At 68.3% G+C, this 14,823-nt stretch overlaps 2 protein-coding genes across 2 annotated transcripts; one reads left to right on the top strand and one right to left on the bottom strand.

The window, feature by feature from the left end:
• Positions 1 to 2,289: 2,289 nt before the first annotated feature.
• Positions 2,290 to 4,870, bottom strand: LOC148052542 (uncharacterized). Its single transcript, XM_087729909.1, has 4 exons — positions 4,810 to 4,870; positions 3,936 to 4,124; positions 3,177 to 3,863; positions 2,290 to 3,029 (listed from the first exon to the last, which is right to left on the bottom strand). The coding sequence occupies exons 1-4, from the start codon at positions 4,868 to 4,870 to the stop codon at positions 2,344 to 2,346; spliced, it is 1,623 nt and encodes a 540-aa protein (XP_087586035.1). The 3' UTR covers positions 2,290 to 2,343.
• A 2,417-nt stretch (positions 4,871 to 7,287) lies between these two features.
• Positions 7,288 to 14,620, top strand: PPP1R18 (protein phosphatase 1 regulatory subunit 18). The gene is made up of 4 exons (XM_087729856.1): positions 7,288 to 7,336; positions 8,964 to 11,111; positions 13,636 to 13,837; positions 14,345 to 14,620. The coding sequence occupies exons 2-4, from the start codon at positions 8,967 to 8,969 to the stop codon at positions 14,362 to 14,364; spliced, it is 2,367 nt and encodes a 788-aa protein (XP_087585982.1). The 5' UTR covers positions 7,288 to 7,336; positions 8,964 to 8,966; the 3' UTR covers positions 14,365 to 14,620.
• The last annotated feature ends 203 nt before the right edge of the window (positions 14,621 to 14,823 follow it).

The following is a 14,823-nucleotide window of genomic DNA, read 5'->3' as shown; positions in this document are numbered from 1 at the left end:
TGGTGGAGACGGTGGCGGGGATGGTGGCGGGGACAGTGGCGGGGATGGTGACGGGGATGGTGGTGGTGGCGGGGACGGTGGCGGGGACAGGCAGGCTGCGGGCGGTGACACCTGGGGGAGACAAGGGGGTCAGCAATGGGGACCCAGGCGTCCGGGACCCCCCAATTCCCCATCCCCCCCCCCCAAAGAAGGGACCCAGGCATCCAGGACCCTCCAATTCCCCATCCCCCCCCGCCCCAGACAAGGGATCCAGGCGTCTGGGACCCCCCCAATTCCCCATCCCCCACCCAGAGTGGGGAGGGGACCCAGGGGTCCCCGTCCCCGTCCCCCCCCAAATCAGGGAGGGGACCCAGGGGCCCGGGCACCTACCGAGCGGGTGGGGGTTCAGCAGGGCGAGCAGGCAGAGCAGGACCCCGAGGGTCTTGAGGGCACCCATGGGTGCTGGTCAGGAAGAACTGGGAGCACTGGGAGCACTGGGAACACTGGTTTTAAGGTCGGGTGGGTGGGGATCCTCCCACCCGGGATTTTTGACCCTGCCTGGGTGCGGCCACCCACGTAGGGTGGGGACCCAGGCGTGGGGCTCCCCCCCTGCCACCGCCACCCCCACATGGCACCCAGGCGGCCGGGGGCTGGAACCGTCCCCGAGACCCCTCCTGGGGCCTGTACTGGTCCCTGTGGGGCCATACTGGTCTCTTTGGGGTTCATACTGGTCCATATGGGTCTCATACTGGTTCCTTTGGGGACATACTGGTCTCTTTGGGGCTCATACTGGTCCATATGGGTCTCATACTGGTTCCTTTGGGGCCATACTGGTCTCTTTGGGGCTCATACTGGTCTATATGGGGCCATACTGGTTCCTTTGGGGCTCATACTGGTTCCTTTGGGGCCATACTGGTCTCTTCGGGGCTATACTGGTCTGTTCAGGGCTCATACTGGTCTATATGAGGCCACACTGGTCTCTACAGGGCTTGTACCAGTCCCTTTGGGACCATACTGGTCTCTTTAGGGCTCATGCTGGTCCTTATGGGCTTGTACTGGTCCTTGTGGGGCCATACTGGTCCCTTTTGGGATTATACTGGTCCCTGTGGGGCCATACTGGTCTTTTTTGGGATTATACTGGTCCCTGTGGGGCTATACTGGTCTCTTTAGGGCTCATACTGGCCCTTATGGGCTTGTACTGGCTCTTAGGGGCCATACTGATCTCTATAGGGCCTGTACTGGTCCCTTTGGGGTCATACTGGTCTCCTTAGGGCTCATAATGGTCCTTTTGGGCTCATACTGGTCCATCTGGGGCCATACTGGTCTCTACGGGGCTCATACTCCTCCCTTTCAGGCTCATACTGGTCTCTTTGGGGTCATACTGGTCTCCTTAGGTCTCATACTGGTCCCTATGGGACCATACTGGTCCCTTTTCAGGCTCATACAAGTCCCTTGGGGGTCATACTGATCTCCTTAGGGCTCATAATGGTCCTTATGGGCTCATACTGGTCTTTATGGGGCCATACTGGTCTCTCTGAGGCTCATACTGGTTGATGTCCCCCCCCACCCTCCTGCCCCAGTTTCAGGGCCACCTCCCTAGTGTCACCCAGCACCACCCTGGCCCAGCCCCGATGTCCCCATCCCATCCCGCCATGTCCCCAAGTGCCACCGGCCCCACGGGTGCCCTCGTCTCGTCCTTCATGTCCCCAGTGTCCCCAGTGTCCCCGTGGGTGTCCCCATCCCATCCCTGAGGTCCCCATTCCATGAATGTCCCTGTCCCCAGTGTCCCCATCCCATGGATGTCCCCCATGTCCCCAGTGTCCCCATCCCATCCCTGATGTCCCCATCCCATGGATGTCCCCCATGTCCCCAATGTCCCCATCCCATCCCTGGTGTCCCCATCCCATCCCTGGTGTCCCCATCCCAACCCTGATGTCCCCATCCCATGGATGTCCCCCACGTCCCCAGTGTCCCCATCCCATCCCTGGTGTCCCCATCCCATGAATGTCCCCCATGTCCCCAGTGTCCCCACCCTGTCCCTGATGTCCCCATCCCATGGATCTCCCCCATGTCCCCAGTGTCCCCATCCCTGTCCTTGCGGGTGTCCCCACCCTGTCCCTGATGTCCCTGTCCCCAGGCGTGGGCGCAGACCGGCCCCACTAGTTCAGCCAGTGCCGACACGTGGGGACAGGCTGAGACACGCGTGGGCGTGGGGACACGTGTGGGGACAAGCTGGGCCACGTTTGGGGACACCTGTGGGCGTGGGGACACGTGTGGGGACACGTGTGGGGACAGGGACGAGGCTGGTGCCGCGATCCAACGATTTTATTGGGACCCGGGGGGGACCCAGGCGTCCGGGCACCCCTATTTGTCACAATCCCCACAGCTGGACTGGGATTGGCCGGATCCCACCCTGGATCCGCTGCTGGATCCCGTCCCGGAGCTGTAGGTCCCAGTCCCGGAGCTGTAGCTGTAGCCGGATCCCATGCCGGATCCCATGCCGGATCCCATGCCGGATCCCACACTGGATCCAGAGCCGGAGCCGTGAAGGGGGGGGCCGCGGTGCACAGGGATGTGGCCCCCGATCCGGGCGGGATCCCGCAGCCCAGGTATGAAGGGGATCCCAGGGTTCTTGTACCCAGGGCGCTGGATACCCCCGTAGGATCCCGATCCCCCATAAGATCCCGATCCGCCCCCATAGGGTCCTGATCCCCCATAAGATCCCGATCCGCCCCCATAGGATCCCAATCCTCCATAAGATCCCGATCCGCCCCCATAGGATCCTGATGCCCCGTAAGATCCCGATCCGCCCCCATAGGATCCCGATCCACCCCCATAGGATGCCGGTCCCCCATAAGATCCTGATCCACCCCCATAGGATCCTGATCCTCCGTAAGATCCTGATGAGCCCCCGTAGGATCCCGAATCATCCCCGTAGGATTCAGGGAGCCCGTAGGATCCTGAGCTGTCCCCATAGGAGCCTGATCCCCCATAGGATCCTGATCCACTGCCGCCTTGGGATCCACTGCCCCCCTGGGAGCCAGGTCTGCCTGATCCAGACCCACTTCCCCCGTGGGATCCACTGCTTCCATGGGATCCGGGTCTGCCCGATCCAGATCCACTTCCACCGTGGGATCCTGGTCTGCCTGATCCGGATCCGCTGCCCCCCTGGGAACCAGGTCTGCCCGATCCTGAACCGGATCCTCCATATGATCCCCCATAGGATCCTGACCCACTTCCATAGGATCCAGACCCTCCATAGGAACTGGATCCTCCATAGGGTCTGGATCCCCCGTAGGATCCTGACCCGCCTCCGTAGGATCCAGATCCGCTTCCTCCTTGGGATCCGGGTCTTCCTGATCCTGATCCAGCCCCAGAGGATCCCAAACTGGATCCTCCTTGAGATGAGCCTGGTCTGCCCGATCCAGATCCACTTCCCCCTTGGGATCCAGGTCTGCCTGATCCAGATCCACTTCCCCCTTGGGATCCAGGTCTGCCTGATCCAGATCCACTCCCCCCTTGGGATCCAGGTCTGCCTGATCCGGATCCACTCCCCCCTTGGGATCCAGGTCTGCCCGATCCAGATCCACTTCCCCCTTGGGATCCAGGTCTGCCTGATCCAGATCCACTTCCATAGGATCCTGAACTGGATCCTCCATAGGATCCGCCTCCCCCATAGGACGCGCTTCCCCCATGCGAGCTGGGTCTCCCCGATCCGGATCCGCCCCCATAAGACCCGAGTCCGTAGGATCCCTGCGGCCCACCAGATCCTGGTGACACAAAGGATCCCGAGCCATCCCCGTGGGATCCCGGTCTGCTGCCATAGGACCCTGGCTTGCCCCCGGAAGATCCCGGAGACACGTAGGATCCTGAAGAGCCTCCGCCTCCCGAGCTGCTGTAGGATCCCGATCCGCCCCCATAGGATCCCGATCCGCTTCCGTAGGATCCCGATCCACCCCCGTAGGATCCCGATCCGCTTCCGTAGGATCCCGATCCACCCCCGTAGGATCCCGATCCGCCTCCGTAGGATCCAGCCATGTCCCCGCCCAGCTGGGGGCTGAGGAATCCGGCGGGATCCTTGCAGGGATCCACTCCGGCTGTCAGCGGGGCCAGGCGGGATCCCGAGTCGCAGCGGCCGGAGGCGTCTGGGCCGAAGGGGGGGTGTCAGCAGTGCCCGGACACCTGGGTCCCCCCGGCTCCCAGCATATCCCAGTCCATCCCAGTAACCCCCCATCTCCATCCCATCCGTCCCTGGCCCTCCCAGTTGCCATCCCAGTCCATTCAGTCTCCACTCCAGTCCTTCCCAGTCCCTCCCAGTTCCCATCCCAGTCCCTCCCAATCCATCCCAGTCCTTCCCAGTCACTCCCAGTCCATTCCAGTCTCCCCACAGTCCCCAGAGTCTCCCTCCCAGTCCCTCCAGTCTCCATCCCAGTCCCCCCAGTCAATTCCAGTTCCCCCCCAGTCCTTGCAATCCCCATCCCACTCCATCCCCGTCCCCCCAGTCTCCATCCCAGTTCATCCCTGTCTCCCAGTCTCCATCCCAGTCTCCCCAGTCCCTTCCAGTCCCCTCTAGTCCCTCCCAGTCCATCCCAGTCCCCTGGGTGGGAAGGGGAACCCAGTCTCCCTCTCAGTCCCACCCAGTATATCCCAGTCCCCATCCCAGTCCCCTAGGTGGAAAGGGGAACCCAGTCTCCATCCCAGTCCCTGCCAGTATATCCCAGTCCCCTCCCAGTGTATCCCAGTCCCCATCCCAGTCCCCTAGGTGGAAAGGGGAACCCAGTCTCCATCCCAGTCTCCATCCCAGTCCCTCCCAGTATATCCCAGTCCCACCTGGGAGGCACAGGCAGAGCAGCAGGAGCCCGAGGGCGGAGGGCAGCCGCGGACTGGCCATGGCTGGGGACAGCGGGGACAGCGGGGACAGCGGGGAAGGACCTTAAGTAGGGTGCAGGTGGGGTGGGGCACCCCGGGGTGCCAGCGCCCGGGGAGGGGACGGCGGGGAGGGGGCCGAGGCCGGGCCCCGCCCGCACTCAGCCACTGAGTCACCGGGATTGACCCGCTTGGCCGGGCCGCCGGCCGCCTGCGTCCCCTCTGGGTGGGTGGGGGGCACCCGGCCGCCTGGGTCCCCTCTGGAGGGGTGGGGGGCACCCAGACGCCTGGGTCCCTTCCTGGGTGGGTTTGGGGACACCCAGACGCCTGGGTCCCCTTTTGAGTGGGTGGGGGGCACCCAGACACGTGGGTTCCCTTTGGGTGGGGGGGACCCGGCCGCCTGGGTCCCCTTTTAGGTGGGTGGGGGGCACCCAGACGCCTGGGTCCCCTCCTGGGGGTTTGGGGACACCCAGACACCTGGGTCCCCTCTGGGTGGGGGGCACGTGGATGCCTGGGTCCCATCTGGGTGGGTGGGGGGCATCCAGACACCTGGGTCCCCTCTGGGTGGGGGGCACCCGGCTGCCTGGGTCCCCTCTGGAGGGGTGGGGGGCACATGGATGCCTGGGTCCCCTTTGGGTGGGTGGGGGGCACCTGGGTGCCTGGGTCCCCTTTAGGTGGGTTTGGGGACACCCAGACACCTGGGTCCCCTCTGGGTGGGGGGCACGTGGATGCCTGGGTCCCCTTTGGGTGGGGGGCACCCGGACACCTGGGTCCCCTCTGGGTGGGGGGCACCCAGACACCTGGGTCCCTTCCTGGGTGGGTGGGGGGACACCCAGACGCCTGGGTCCCCTCTGGGTGGGGGGCACGTGGATGCCTGGGTCCCCTTTTAGGTGGGTGGGGGGCACCCGGACACCTGGGTCCCCTTTTGGGTGGGGGGCACGTGGATGCCTGGGTCCCCTTTGGGTGGGTGGGGGGCACCCGGACACCTGGGTCCCCTTTGGGTGGGGGGCACCCAGACGCCTGGGTCCCCTCTGGGTGGGGGGCACCCGGACACCTGGGTCCCCTCTGGGTGGGGGGCACCCAGACGCCTGGGTCCCTTCCTGGGTGGGTTTGGGGACACCCAGACACGTGGGTCCCCTTTTGGGTGGGTGGGGGGCACCCGGACGCCTGGGTCCCCTCCTGGGGTTTTGGGGACACCCAGACGCCTGGGTCCGCTGCGGGCCGGGGATCGGGGTCAGGGCGTCACCCGGACTCGGGGCGGGGTGGGTGCGTCCGGACGCCCTGGGTCCCCTTTGGGTTTCAAGGTCACAAAGGTCAGGGCGGGGCCGCGGACGCCTGGGTCCCCCCGGAAGCCGGCGATTAGGGAGGGGTGGTGACCGCGGCGGCGGCTGCGGGGTCAAACCGGCCCAGTGGATCCCGGGGATCTGGGGGGATCGGGGGGTGGGGGGTGGGGAAAGTCCTGGGGATCCGGGGGGTGGGGGTGGGGGGTGAGGAGGGGGGATCCTGGGGGGAAGCCTGGGGAGATCCCTGGGGGTGGCGGGAGGGGGATCCCAAGGGGGGATTCCTGGGGATCGGAGGGGATCGGGGGGTGTCTGGGAAGTGGGGAGGCTGGGGGGAATGCTGGGGATCGGGGGGGATCCGGGGGGAGGGAATCCCAGGGGATAATCCCAGGGGATAATCCCAGGGGTCCTGGGGAGGGAGGATCTTGGGGCTGAGAAGGATCCCGGGGGCCTTGCTGGGGGGATCCTGGGATCTGGGAGGGGGGATCCAGGGGCTCAAGGGGTCCCGAGAAGGGGGGATCCGGGTGGGGGATCCCAGAGATCTGAGTTGCCTGGGTGGGAAGGATCGGGGGGGGGGCGGGGATCCAGGGAGACCCCAAAAACCAAGGGGGGAGGGGAATCCCCGGGGGGGGGAGGGGAGGACCCCCGGGACCCGGGGGGATCTGGGGGGATCTGGGAGGTCTCCCATCAGCGGCGCGATGGCGCTGCCAGCGCGACCCTACAATAACACCCCCGCGGCCCCGCCCCCCCAAACAAGCCCCTCCCCTTCCCTCGACCCCGCCCCTCCATTCTCCCCCCCCCTTTTTTTCCTTCCGCACACAAAGACGCCCCTCCCCCCCCCATTTGGGGGGTCCCGGAGTCCCCCCGGACTCCTGGGTCCCCCCGACGCCTGGGTCCCCCCCCCCCGGGACGCCTGGGTCCCCTCCCCTCCCCTCCCCCCCCCCCCCGGGGTTCCGGGCAGATTTTTGGGAGTTAACCCCGCCCCCCGCCCCTCCCCCCCCGCCTGGGTCCCTCCGAACCCCTCTAAGAAAAAGGGGGGGGGGACCCGCCCGGACGCTTGGGTTCCTGCGAGTCATCCCCCCCCCCCCCCCCCCCGCGGGAAAAGCCGCTTTTCATCCCCCCCCCTCCTCCTCTTCCTCCCCCCCCCCCCCCCCCCCCGCCTCGGACGCCTGGGTCCCTCCCGGCCGCCTGGGTCCCTCCTTCATCCCGGGGTGAGTACGCTGGGACCCCTCCCCCCACCCCCCACCCCCAGGGGGGTCCTCTTGGGGTGGGGGAGGGGAAGGGGGGGCTGGGATTTCCCTCCCCCCCCCCCCCCCCGCCTTCCTCCGCCCTTCCCGACAAAGGCAGCGCTCCCGCCCGCGTCCCCCGGCCGCACCCTGGGGGGGGGGGGGGGCAGAGGCCTGGGTGTCGTCGTCGTCCCCCCCCCGCCCCCCAAATTTGGGGTGTTCCCCCCCCCCCCGGACGCCTGGGTCCCCCCTCGGCCGCGTGCGGGTGACCGATGTCCCCAAGCGTCCCCCTTCCCCGTCCCACCAGCAGCCACCCCCTCCGTCCCCGGCACTGGTGGCTCTGTCACCGCAGCTCTGGCGGCACTGGTGGCCCCCAGCCCTGGTGGCCCCTGGCCCAGTGGCCACCAACCTCCCTGTCCCCATCCCTGGTGGCCCTGGTGGCCCAGCGGCTCCAACACCCCTGTCCCCCATCCCTGGTGGCCCTGATGTCCCCCATCCCTGGTGGCCTCTGTCCTAGTGGCCACCAACATCCCTGTCCCCATCCCTGGTGGCTCTGCTGGCCCCTGTCCCCATCCCTGGTGGCCCAGCGGCCACCAACCTCCCTGTCCCCATCCCTGGTGGCCCTGGTGTCCTCGTGGCTCCAACACCCCTGTCTCTCATCCCTGGTGGCCCTGATTTCCCCCATCCCTGGTGGCCCCTGTCCTAGTGGCCACCAACATCCCTGTCCCTGGTGGCCCTGATTTCCCCCATCCCTGGTAGACCCTGTCCCAGTGGCCCCCAGCCTCCCTGTGCCTGGCCCTGGTGGCCCTGGTGGCCCAGCGGCCACCAACCTCCCTGTCCCTGGTGGCCCTGCTGGCCCCTGTCCCCATCCCAGGTGGTCCTGGTGTCCCAGTGGCTCCAATATCCCTGTCCCCGCTCCCCGGTGGCCCTGATGTCCCTCCTCCCTGGTGGTCCTGGTGTCCCCCATCCCAGTGGCCACCAATATCCCTGTCCCCATCCCTGGTGGCCCCTGTCCCAGTGTCTCCAACATCCCTCTCCCCATCCTCGGTGGCCCTGGTGTTCCCCATCCCTGGTGGCACCACCATCCACCCCCCTGTCCCCATCCCTGGTGGTTCTGGCATCCCTTGTCCCCATCCCTGGTGGCTCCAGTGTCCCCATCCTTGGTGTCTTCACTATCCCTCATCCCCATCCCTGGTTCCTCCCCTGTCCCTGTCCCCATCCCTGGTGGCTCCGCTGTCCCCCTAACCCCATCCCGGTCCCCATCCCTGGTGGCTCCACCATCCCGGTCCCCATCCCTGGTGGCTCCACCATCTCCAACCCCATCCCTGGTTCCTCCACCATCCTTGTCCCCATCACTGGTGGCTCCGGTGTCCCTCTAACATCATCCCTGTCCCCATCCCTGGTTCCTCCACCATCCCCGTCCCCATCCCTGGTGGCTCCGGTGTCCCCCTAACCCCATCCCGGTCCCCATCCCTGGTTCCTCCACCAACCCCATCCCTGATTCCTCAATCCCCATCCTTGGTTCCTCCCTCACCCGCAGTAGCTCCACCGTTGCCCCCCATCCCCTCCCGCTCCCCCATCCCGACCCCCGCATCGCCCCGTCCCGCGGCAGGCGATGGCGGTGCCGGGTTGGAAGCTGCAGCTGCTGGAACGGCGCCGGCGGGAGGAGGAGGCGGCTCGACGGCGCGAGCGGGAGCAGCGGGACCGGGCGGCTCAGTTGCCCCCTTGGAAACGGGAACTGCTGGAACGGCGCCGAGCCAAAGCGGGGGCTGCCGGGGCGGGGGTCCCCGGCGGGGGGTCCCTGGCGTTGGCGCCGGGGCTGAGCCGAAGCGCCGAGGGGCTGGAACGTTGCGGGGAGAGCGAACCCCCCCGGGGTCGAGTCAGTCGCCTGCTCAGCCGCTTCGCCCCGCGGCCCCCCGCCCGCTCGCTCAGCACCGAGGGGCTCCCCGAGAGCCCCCCCGGGACGTCCCCCCACCGCCATCCTGCCTCGGGGGACGAGGGGTGCGAAGGGCAGGGGGCGGCGGAGGGGGCTGAGACCCATGGGGTGGTCAAGGGCCATGGGTTGGCCACCAGCCCGGGGACAGTTGAGGGTCTGGGGACAACCAAGGGCCTGGGGACAGCGGAGATGCGGGGGGCGGTCAAGGGCACGGGGACGGATGAGGGACAGGGGACAGTTGAGGGACAGCAGGTGGCTGAGAGCCATAGGACGGTCAAGGGCCATGGGTTGGCCACCAGCCCGGGGATGGTTGATGGTTTGGGGTCAAGCAAGGGCATGGGGACAGTGGAGGGCCAGGGGACAGCTGAGGGACAGCAGATGGCTGAGAGCCATAGGATGGCCAAGGGCCATGGGTTGGCCACCAGCCTGGGGACAGCTGAGGGTCTGGGGACAACCAAGGACCTGGGGATGGTCAAGACACGGGGGTCCATCAAGGGTGTGGGGACAGTGGAGGGACAGGGGGTGGCTGAGGGCCACAGGTTGACCATCAGCCCAGGGGCGGTGGAGGGCCAGGGGACAACCAAGGATCTGGGGATGGCTGAGACGCGGGGGACGGTCAAGGGCCTGGGGACGGTCAAGGGATGGGGCTTAGCCAAGGGCGTGGGGACGGGCGAGGGGCAGGGGATGGGCGAGGGCTGTAGGACAGTCAAGGGCCATGGGTTGGCCACCAGCCCGGGGACAGCTGAAGGTCTGGGGACAACCAAGGACCTGGGGAGAGTTGAGGGACGGGGGACAGCCAAGGGCTCGGGGACGGTTGAGGGCCAAGGGACAGGCGAGGGCTGTAGGACGGTCAAGGGCCACGGGTTGGCCACCAGCCCAGGGACAGCTGAGGGCCAGGGGACAACCAAGGACTTGGGGACAGCTGAGATGTGGGGGACAGTCAAGGGCATGGTGGGGACAGTTGAAGGCCGGGGGCCAGCCGAAGGCTGTAGGACAGTCGAGACCCACAGGACGGTCAAGGGCCACGGGTTGGCCACCAGCCCAGGGACAGCTGAGGGCCAGGGGACAACCAAGGACCTGGGGACAGTTGAGGGCCAGGGGACGGCTGAGGGACAGCAGATGGCCGAGAGCCATAGGACGGTCAAGGGCCATGGGGTGGCCACCAGCCCGGGGACGGTTGAGGGCCAGGGGCCAACCAAGGACCTGGGGCCAGTTGAGGGCCAGGGGACGGTCAAGGGGATGGTCAAGAGCTGGAAGATGGTTGAGGGACGGGGGACGTCGGGTGGGCAGGGGACACCAGGACAGGGGACAGCAGACGGCCACGAGGGCACCAAGCCGGCCGAGGGTCAGGGGTCAACCAAGGGCTCTGGGCCCACCACGGCGGCCACAACACCCGTGGTACCCACGCCACCGGTGGCGGCCACCACGCCCACGGCGGCCATGCCGCTCGCGCAGGGGCGTGTCGAGGGCGGCGCCGGGGAGGGACCGGGCGCCGGCAGCCCCGGGGCGGCCCCGCTTGGGGGGGCGGGCAGCGGGCCGGCCGCCATGCGAGGGGCGCCCCGCCGCGAGCCCGGGCCCCCCCCGGCCCACCCTGCCCTTCAACGCCGTAGCGGTAACACCATCACGGTGCGACCCCGGCGGGTGGTGACAACCAACGGTCCCGAGGGGGGGTCCCCGGCCCCCTCGGCACCCCCAACCCCCCCGGCTGCGCCCCCGGGACCCCCCAAGAAGCGCTACCCCACGGCCGAGGAGATCCAGGTCATCGGCGGGTACCTGGCCCTGCCTCGCTCCTGCCTGGCCAAGAACGACCCCCACCGCAAGAAGGTAGGGACCCCCGTGTCCCCCCCCGGCCGCGTCCCCTCGTGTCCCCCCCGGTGTCGTCCCAGGCCACCCCCGCGGTTCCTGTTGTGCCCCTCTCCCCGCCCGGTGTCCCCTCCATGTCCCCTGGGGCGCCTCTGTGTGTCCTCCAGCCCCTCACCGTCCGGCCAGCCTGTCCCTTGTCACCAGCCCTGGGACCCCACCGTCCTTGTCCCCTCCTGGACCTCCTGCCCCCACCTCTGTCCCCTCCTGAGCCTCCCTGTCCCCATCTTTGTCCCCTCCTGGACCTCCTGTCCCCATCCCTGGTCCATGTCCTCTCCTGGACCTCCCTGTCCCCATCTTTGTCCCCATCCCTGGTCCTTGTCCCCTCCTGGACCTCCTGTCCCCATCTCTGTCCCCTCCTGGACCTCCCTGTCCCCTGTTCTCATCCCCTGTCCCTTGCTGGACCCACCCCATCCTTGTCCCCATCCTTGTCCCCATCCCTGGTCCCTGTCCCCTCCTGGACCTCCCTGTTGCCATCTTGGTCCCCATTCCTGGTCCTCGTCCCTTCCTGGACCTCCTGTCCCCATCCCTGGTCCCTGTCCCCATCCCTGTCCCCTCCTGGACCTCCCTGTCCCCATCTTGGTCCCCATCCCTGCTCCTCGTCCCTTCCTGGACCTCCCTGTCCCCATCCCTGGTCCCTGTCCCCCATCCCTGTCTCCTCCTTGACCCGTGCCCCCCTCCCTGTCCCTTCCCGGGGTCCCCATCCCTTGTCCCCATCCCCCCCCCCCATCCCCATCCCCATTTGGGGGAGACCAAGGGGACGGCAGAGGGGGTTGGGGGGGGGGGGGCAGTTCCCCCAGCTACGGGAAGGCAGCGAAGGGGGGGGGGGGGTTGGGCCCCCGGACGCCCGGGTCCTCACCGCTTCCTCTCCCTGCCCGCACGCCCTGCCTGCACTCCTGCCTGCGCTTCACGCCCCCGCGGAGGAAGCGGGCAGCCCTTGCCCGCCCCGACGCCCGCGCCCCCCTTGGGGTTTTTGGGGTGGGGGCCGGACGCCTGCGTCCCCCCGATCCGGGGGTGCGGAGGGGTCTGGGGGTTAAAACAAAATGGGGGGGGGGGGTGTTTTCCACCCAAAAAGTGTTACCCAGAATCCTCCGGGGCACCCCAAAAACAGGAACCGAGGGCGGGGAAGCGCGGTTCCCGCGGTGGCGGGGCGGTCCCCTGTCACCCCCCTGCTCCCATCCCCCCCTCGCCCTGGGGCCGCGTGACCCCCCCCCCCGCCTCATTAATAGCCGCTCGTTAATTACGATTAGGCTGGGAAGGGATTAATTACCATGGGAACCCCCGCGGAGGGGGATGGGGGGGACCCGTCCCTGATTGTCCCTGGAGCTGGGCGCATCGGGGGGCCGCGGGGTCCCCAAGGTGTCCCCAGGGTGTCCCCATGCCACCCCCAACCCCAGGGTGACCCCAGGGTGACCCCAGGGTGACCCCAGCTTGACCCCATGGTGTCCCCAGCATGTCCCCATCCCCGAGGTGTCCCCATGCCACCCCTGGCCCTAAGGTGTCCCCATCCCTGTGTTGTCCCTGTCATTGAGGTGTCGCCAGGGTGTCCCTGTCCCCAAGGTGTCTCTGGAACGTCCCCGTGCCACCCCTGTCACCGGGATGTCCCATGTGCCCAGGGTGACCCCAAGGTGTCCCCTATCCCCATACTGTCCCCAGGGTGTCCCCATGCCACCCCTTTCCCCAGGGGTGTCCCCAACCCCAGAGGGGACGCTAGGGTGTCCCCATCCCCTGGGTGACCCCCGAGGGTGTCCCGAAGGTGTCCCCATCCCACCCCTTTCCCCTGGTGTCCCCATCTCCGGGGCGTCCCCAAGCCCAGAGGGACCCTGGGGGTGTCCCCGGGGTGTCCCCATGCCACCCCTTTCCCCTGGTGTCCCCATCCCCAGGGTGTCCCCAAGCCCAGGGTGACCCCGGGGGTGTCCCCACAATGTCCCCACCCCACCCCTTTCCCCTGGCGTCCCCATCCCTGGGGTGTCCCCAAGCCCAGAGGGACCCCAGGGTGTCCCCATCCCCAGGGGTGACCCCCGAGGGTGTCCCCATGCCACCCCTTTCCATTGGCACCCCCATCCCCAGGGTGTCCCCAAGCACAGGGTGACCCCGGGGGTGTCCCCAAGGTGTCCCCACCCCACCCCTTTCCCCTGGCGTCCCCATCCCCAGGGTGTCCCCAAGCCCAGGGTGACTCCCGAGGGTGTCCCCAAGGTGTCCCCATCCCCGGGGCGTCCCCAAGCCCAGAGGGACCCCAGGGTGTCCCCATCCCCTGGGTGACCCCTGAGGGTGTCCCCAGGGTGTCCCCATCCCACCCCTTTCCATTGGCGTCCCCATCCCCAGGGTGTCCCCATCCCCAGGGTGACCCCGGGGGTGTCCCCAAGGTGTCCCCACCCCACCCCTTTCCCCTGGTGTCCCCATCCCCAGGGTGTCCCCAAGCCCAGGGTGACCCCGGGGGTGTCCCTGTCCCCGCAATGTCCCCATGTCCCCCCGTCCCCCCCCGCAGCTGAAGATCTGGTTCAGCGAGCGGGAGCTGGAGCGCACCTTCTGCTACCCCTCGGAGGGGGCAGCGCTGGCGGCCTGGGGGCCCCCCGAGGAGCCGCCCCCCCCCGGCCCCCCTTCAGCCCCCGACGAGGATGAGGATGAGGACGAGCCCCCTCCCACGCGGGGGCTGCCGGGGGGGCTGCGAGCCCGCGCCCTGCTCGTGGGTGAGTGGCCTGGGGTGGCTTTGGGGAGGGGGGGGTGACACTGGGTGACTGGGACCCTGGGGGGGCAATGGGGGTCCCTGGGGGGGTGAAGGGGGGAATGGGGGGTCCTGAGGGGGGTGAGGGGGCAATGGGGGTCCCTGGGGGGGGGCAATGGGGGTCCCTGGGTCCTCTGGGGGGGGGTGAGGGGGAATGGGGGGTCCTGAGGGGGGCAATGGGTGTCCCTGGGTCCCTGGGGGGTGAAGGGGGGAATGGGGGGTCCTGAGGGGGGTGAGGGGGGCAATGGGGGTCCCTGGGTCCTCTGGGGGGTGAGGAGGGCAATGGGGGTCCCTGGGCACTTGGGGGGTCCCTGGGTCCCCTGGGGGGGATGAGGGGGGAATGGGGGTCCCTGGGGGGTGAGGGGGGAATGGGGGTTCCTGGAGGGGGTGAGGGGGGCAATGGGGGTCCCGGGGGGGGGGGTGAGGGGGGCAAAGGGGTCTCCCCAGATCCTCACCACCACCCCCCCCCCAGATGAGTCCTGCCGCCGGTGACCCCGGCCCCTGCCCCATGGAGGGGGGGGGGCCGGGCCCGGGGGGCCCCCCGGCGGGGCAGGACAGGGCCGGACAGACGGACGAGGCCACCGTCCCCACGGCGGGGCCCCAGCGTCGCCCTGGGGGGGATTTTGGGGGGGTCCCAGCTCTTCCCTCCCCATTTTGTAGCTTTTTTAGCGGGGGGGGGGGGGCAATTATCCTTAATGAGGGTTTTTTTAGCCTAATTAAGGGCTTTTTTTAGCCGGGGGTGGGGCGATTGTGCCAGTATTGGGTCAAGCGGAGCTGTCCCAGTTAGGAACTGGGCCAGGCCCAGTTAGAACTGGGACGCGGGGGGGGGGGGAAGGCCGCGGCAGTATTAGCTGGGGGGTAAAGGTGGGCAGGGCTATGTGGGAGGGGCGGGGCTTGGGGATGATTGATGGCTCTGGTGGCCAGTGGTGAGGGAGGGGAGGATGGAGGAGG

The sequence above is a fragment of the Nipponia nippon genome, unplaced genomic scaffold (assembly GCF_047370975.1).
Source record: "Nipponia nippon isolate SJK-2023a ecotype South Korea unplaced genomic scaffold, ASM4737097v1 scaffold_47, whole genome shotgun sequence".
NCBI classification, from domain to species: Eukaryota; Metazoa; Chordata; class Aves; order Pelecaniformes; family Threskiornithidae; genus Nipponia; species Nipponia nippon.
This window is presented reverse-complemented; position numbering and strand designations above follow the sequence as displayed.

What these genes read in the sequence shown, in the direction of transcription:
- PPP1R18 (XM_087729856.1), top strand. Translation starts at nt 8,967, where the DNA reads ATGGCGGTGCCGGGTTGGAAGCTGCAGCTGCTGGAACGGCGCCGGCGG. An exon ending in ACGACCCCCACCGCAAGAAG is followed by an intron (nt 11,112 to 13,635) that starts GTAGGGACCCCC and finishes CCCCCCCCGCAG; the next exon opens with CTGAAGATCTGGTTCAGCGA. An exon ending in AGCCCGCGCCCTGCTCGTGG is followed by an intron (nt 13,838 to 14,344) that starts GTGAGTGGCCTG and finishes CCCCCCCCCCAG; the next exon opens with ATGAGTCCTGCCGCCGGTGA.
- LOC148052542 (XM_087729909.1), bottom strand. Translation starts at nt 4,870, where the DNA reads ATGGCCAGTCCGCGGCTGCCCTCCGCCCTCGGGCTCCTGCTGCTCTGC. An exon ending in GCTCTGCCTGTGCCTCCCAG is followed by an intron (nt 4,125 to 4,809) that starts GTGGGACTGGGA and finishes CCTTCGGCCCAG; the next exon opens with ACGCCTCCGGCCGCTGCGAC. An exon ending in GGGATCATATGGAGGATCCG is followed by an intron (nt 3,030 to 3,176) that starts GTTCAGGATCGG and finishes GGTCTGGATCAG; the next exon opens with GCAGACCTGGCTCCCAGGGG.